We start from the raw sequence: 6,000 nt of genomic DNA, 5'->3' as shown, positions 1-6,000 counted from the left end.
ACGCCTCGCACTGCGAGGCGTTGAGAGCTTGTAGATCGGCTATTTTCAGCAACTATAGGTTTTGTGTAGAAGTAAAAAAGAACAGACAGAGTAAAAGATCAAATGTACCTAGTATCGACAATTTAAGTAGTTAAATGTCTGAAAAAACACATTAACACGAATCCAACATGGACTGATGACAGTGCTGTCAAACAGGTCTATGAATCTATCTATGAAATCGATGAAAATCTGCAACATCATTTTATACAATATGTGTCCCAGCACGACGGCTAGTCATTGATTTTTTTTTTATTGATTTTTTTCATTTTCATTTTTTGGAGATTAACCCAACAGTTTTGAAGATATGGCTTATAGAATGATGCCATGCTGAAATACTACTTTTGAGATATTCAAGTTCTAAATACATTTCTAACCTGCAATGACCTGCATGATCTCTCACATTAATTAAAAAAAGTCTTATTTACATGCTGAGTTAAGCTCTGGCGTTTAAGTGAAATGTAGCCTGATATTTATGAAATGCTTTTGTGGCTTTATCACATTTTAGTGAAAAAAAAAAAAAGTAATTTCAGCTGTGGTCTAAAGTAGTGGCTTCCGAAATGACTGCCCCTGTGTCACACTCAGTCACATATGTAGTGGGGGTCCCTCTCAGCTAAGGGGTCCTTGGCCTGAAAACGTTGAAGACCCCTGTTCTATTGTATTAGTCAGAATAGAATGAGAGCAGAAAACATCTCTTACCCTGAAAAACTCTTTGGTAGATCCAGAGTCCAGGGTGCCATAGCAAATCTCAGACTGTTTAGCCAGGTCTTCAGCGCTCTCTATAGGGGAGACCATCCTCTCCACAGTCAGGAAGGCAGCCAGGTTGGCCGTGTAGGAAGAGATGATGATTAGAGTGAAGAACCACCACACGCCACCAACGATCCGTCCAGACAGGGACCTGAGGGATAGCATGGAAGGAAGGCATTGGGGTCATGTTTTTAACCCATTCAGAACGGGTAGGCACATTATCTGTGTCAACACTTTAACCATTAGTTCATGCTTTAACTATTAAAAAAATAGCAGATATACAAGCTCACAGCATGGTTGTAGTGTGCAAATCTTTGAATGTATATGTTTTTAAAGCGGACATTTGAAACGCAAATCCTTCTTTCTCTTGGTCCCTCCCTGGAACAAAGATATTTTCAGATGGGGGTCCGTGGTCAAATACAGTTCTATGGGTTCCTTGACATGAAGAAGTTTGAGAACCACTGACAGAGAAACATAGGTTTTTCAGAAAACTGTTAGGATCTAGGAGACTTTTTTTCCAGGTCTAAATGGGTTTTTAAGGAAACATTTCAGGACAGAAGGAAAGATTCAGGGTTTGTGGAGCTCCCGGACCGTTTCTACAACTCCTCAGTGATGGTGAATCAATTGCGTTGTTCATTTATGACACGGTCAAAACATTTAAAAAAACTAAAACAAAAGAACAAAACTTGCCAAACTAATTGTAAGATCCCAAGCAGCTGCTCAAAAATGTTATTTGCACATGTACATACAGTATATCATGCATATGCCCTTGCACATTTTTGACAGTGCTGATAAAAATATATTGTACCTGGATCTCATTTAGTATTATTACTTTATTTTAATTCTCATTTTGATATCTTGCAGTCGCTACAATTCTATGGAACAAGTCCGACCAACATTTTGCTGCTTGTACCTGTATATAAGTTAGTGACAAATAAAACCTTATTGATTCTTGATTGAATTACTGTCAATAACTCCCTGAGTATGTGGATCAAGAACTTCCTGACTTACAGACTGCATGTGTTCACCCCATACACCCTCAAACAGAATCATTAATCACCTAAACCATGTATACTTTGTTGATCAGGGTCCCCCAAGGGTCTATGCTGTCTATGCTACAGTATGTCTATGCTATGCTGTACATCTCCCTCTACAAAACAAAATCCCTTCGATGTTTGCCAAGAATAGGAACGGTAGGGTTCATGTGGTTAAGTTTACACGTGACCCTCAAAACGGGGGATGAGGAAGCTTACAGAGATGATCTGCTGAAAAACTATCTATCATAGAACATTAAAAAAGAAACAAAAGAATTTGTCATAGACTTCAGGACACCTCTTTCCTCTAAACATCAAAGTAGAAGAAGTGGAGAGGGTTCCCACCTTCCGGTTTCTGGGAACCCTCATCACTGAGGACCTCACATGGACAATAAACTGAACTCCACTGTCCAATGGAGCTGCTCGTCTCCTATCACTGCTCTATTGAGAGTGGCCTTGTGGTTAGACTGTCCTCCCTGAGACTGTCCTTGGTCAAGTCATACCAAAGGCTATAAAAATGGCTCCCTGCTTGAGATTGGATTGGATTGGATTACTAGTCCAGAGGGTGTACTTGTACATCAACCCGTCTTGGGGGTCCCAAGTTATTATTATTTGGGGGATCACAGCCTGAACCACTGGATTAACAAACACAAAACATTCCACAAATGAAATAAAACAAAGCAATCGCTGCCCTATAGGGAGTGTGGTGACAAACAGTGTTATAGCCCGATATGTGGTGTTATCACGGCTCTATAGGGAGTGTGGTGACAATGCTGTATTACAGCATGGTGTGGCAACTGTTCAACGATGCAGACAGGCAGTTCTCTCCGGTGTGTTGGGTTTGTGGTGGTTTTTGGGGGACTAGTATAATTGGTTTTCTGTGACTATGTTTTCCTTCTCCTGTAGTTGCGTTCGTGAGGATGCAGCTCAACCCTGTCATCATCTGATGTTCTCTGGCTGTCATCTGGAAAGCTGCCACAGGCTTAAAACACCACACACCTCCTTGACACATCAAAAAGATACTGATTTTTTATGAGTGTTTGTAAACATCTATCATAACAGTAATACTTTATTTTGCGAGATGTGACAGCTTTTGGTATAGGGGGTTTGATGTGCGACAATGTTAAATGTTAAAATGTTTTACCGGTCATGTGTTTGTTGTTGTTTATCTTTGCGGGCAGCTGTGTGTGTGTGTGTGTGTGTGTGTGTGTGTGTGTGTGTGTGTGTGTGTGTGTGTGTGTGTGTGTGTGTGTGTGTGTGTGTGTGTGTGTGTGTGTGTTAATGTTACACTTGGCAACTGTTCCTCATCCCCATCTCATGGTGTGGTATTTATTCTTTAAAAAACTGTCAATATTAGGACCTGCAACTCTTCTCTTTATATATGTTTCCTCTTGGCTCTGTCTTTAAGAAACATGGCATCCCTCATCACTGCTATGCTGATGACACACAATTCTATTTACCAGTCATACCGAACAACACTTCCTCCATGAATAAAACATTGAATTACCTCAACAACCTCAACAACGTTTGGATGGCTACAAAATGTTCTCCAGTTATATCAAAACAAGAATGAAATTATAATAGTTGGCCACCAAAATCCGCCACTGCCCTAAACATACTAGGCTCCCTATCTGCAAGTTTGCATAACACTGTTTATTTGAACACCTCCCTGAATTTTAATGAACAAGTTTGTAGTGTAGTGATGCGTTTATCAGTTCAGAACCTGAAGCCTGTTTTAACCATACCAGGACCTGGAAACTGTCATCCATGCTTTTATTAGGTCTCGGTTGGATTATTGTAACTCTCTGTATCTTGGGCTGACTCAGTCCACTCTCTCCCGTCTACAGACAAAATTCAGCTGACAGACTTGTTACTGGAACTAGAAAACGAAAGCACATCACCTCTCATGTCCTCCTAACATCTAGACCTACTAACATTGTACATGATCAGCATGTCCACTAACCAATAAACAGAACAGTATCAAAGGAATGGAAAAAAACACATGACTATTTTCCGGGAAACACAGTTGTCCCAAAAACGGAGTCATGGTAACATCATCATAGAGAGGCAAGATGAGTAAAATGCTTAAAAAACAAGCGGGTTTGTCAACACAGAAAAGAAAAGGGTGGAAATAATCGAATAATTGGGCAGCAGCTTGTGTGAGGGCATGTGTGTGGGTGTGTGCTTCTGCAATTGTTTTGGTGAATGTGTGTGTGTGTGTGTGTGTGTGTGTGTGTGTGTGTGTGTGTGTGTGTGTGTGTGTGTGTGTGTGTGTGTGTGTGTGTGTGTGTGTGTGTGTGTGTGTGTGTGTGTGTGTGTGTGTGTGTGTGTGTGTTTAGTGGTCATTAATCTCCCAGGAATACATGAGGGTCCCCAGCCTCACCAGCTCTTCTCATATCTCATTAAATCTACTGCCAGACACCAACATGACACTGAATACATTAACGCTGACACTGCTGACTAAACGTAATGGCTCTTATGTAAGGAGGAGCGTCATGAATGTTTACGGACCGTGCAGAATAAACTCCGGGCAATATACAGAGAATACACAGCGCTATCAAACAGTGATTTATGTCAATGTTTCTCAAAGTGAATTCTAGGGACTTTGTGGGTTCCTTTATGGGGGTCTAAATTGATCCATACAAGTCTGTAACTCTGACAGTATACAAAAAAAAAACCCTAACGGGTCCATTTGGTTAAGGGGAGACCTTGAAATGTAAAAGTTTGACAAACTGATTTATGTGATATGCTATGTCCTAAAGGGGATGGATTCTTTTTTTTTTTTCTTATAACAATCATTGCTGTAAAGCACTGTTTCCCAAACACTGGGTCAGGACCCATTTGTGGGTCGCAGACACACCTTTTTAATTACTGTTGTCCAAAACATTAAAAAATATATATATTTTATGTTCATGAATTCAAAAATGCAACGATTGAAATGAGTAATTTCATTATAATAAATAAAAGAAATATCTAATAAATTCCATAAATTAGAAAACAATTGTTTAAGAAGTAGTGGAAATAGATGATCTACAAGCTTTTAGATCTGCTGTTTTCACTATAGTTTAAGTTCCGGGTAAACGTCAGATAGATTTTTTTTGGGTGTTCAGTATCTCCCATTCTCTCAAGCTCTTTAGGAAACAGAAAATAAATGTCCAGGTTGGCAGACCAACTTTATCCAATCAGGAGAGAACTCATACAGGATACTGGATAAACAAGTGAAATTGGAAGTGGTGAAACAAGAACGAAGAGTAAGCAGACATTTTGGAACTGCTATAAAATGTATAAGCTGATAACACAAACAAAGCAGCTTTTCTCAAAGCGGAAATGGCTTAGAGGCAATACTGTCACCCAAGTAGATGATGAAACCTCCCGAAACCACAGGTATAGTGTCTGCTGTTATTTCACAATTCTCCAAACAGTAAGTCAAGTTACAATAATTATAGCATCCCCTCCTCAAAAGTACCAAAAGCCCTATTTTAGATGTTCAATACCAATAGTTTATTGGTTTCACTTTAAAGGGATATTCCACTTAAAAAAAAATCCTATACAAACCCATTGTAACTTCAAACTCCATTTTAACCATGATAGATTCATCAAAAACACTTCTTTTCTGTTGACTCATACTACCCTCCTAATATGTGAGCTGGCTGTGTTATTTCGATAACTTTTTTCAATATTTTTAATATTTATTTAGAATAAAAGATATTAAAAATAAATGGGTTTGTAAAGGAATGGGCCCTGGATGGGGAGTGTCTGATAAAATTAATATATCAAATATCTAAATATTGAATCAAGTAAATCAAATTAAAAACTGTCCAGGGTGTACACTAAACCCTGAATAGACCATAAAATGACCAAAGTTTTCTTCTTTTTTTTTTTTTTTAGCTGAATATCCCTTTAAACTCTAGCAATGAAGAGGACCTAGTGGTGGTCTGGTAACCATGGTAACTAAGAGGAAAGTACCGAAGCACACACATCCTCATCTACACAGACTTTGCTGGGTGCAAGAAAAGACTCTTCAGGGCTTAAAGTTAAATAATTAGGTTTCATTATTAGATTAAATCGTCACGTGTCGGGCAGAAACCTTGTATCTTCAAATTTCTAATTTGTATGTTTTTTCCCTAAAGTAAAGCCCTGCTTCATCATACAAGACTGTCGCACAAAACGAGTGAAAATAGCC

General features: G+C 39.0%; 1 protein-coding gene across 1 annotated transcript in view; it reads right to left on the bottom strand.

Moving 5' to 3' along the window:
• gria2b (glutamate receptor, ionotropic, AMPA 2b) overlaps positions 1-6,000 on the bottom strand; it is a gene marked incomplete at both ends in the record, with an annotated part of 73,361 nt that overhangs the window by 4,902 nt on the left and 62,459 nt on the right. Inside the window, 1 exon segment of the mRNA XM_080746409.1 lies at positions 736-934. Within this exon segment, the coding sequence (XP_080602535.1) occupies positions 736-934 (199 nt within the window).

The sequence above is a fragment of the Nannobrachium achirus genome (assembly GCF_963921795.1).
Source record: "Nannobrachium achirus genome assembly, chromosome: 17".
In the NCBI taxonomy this organism is placed as follows: Eukaryota; Metazoa; Chordata; class Actinopteri; order Myctophiformes; family Myctophidae; genus Nannobrachium; species Nannobrachium achirus.
The sequence above is the reverse complement of the archived record's forward strand: the minus strand, read 5'-3'. Positions and strand labels throughout refer to the sequence as shown.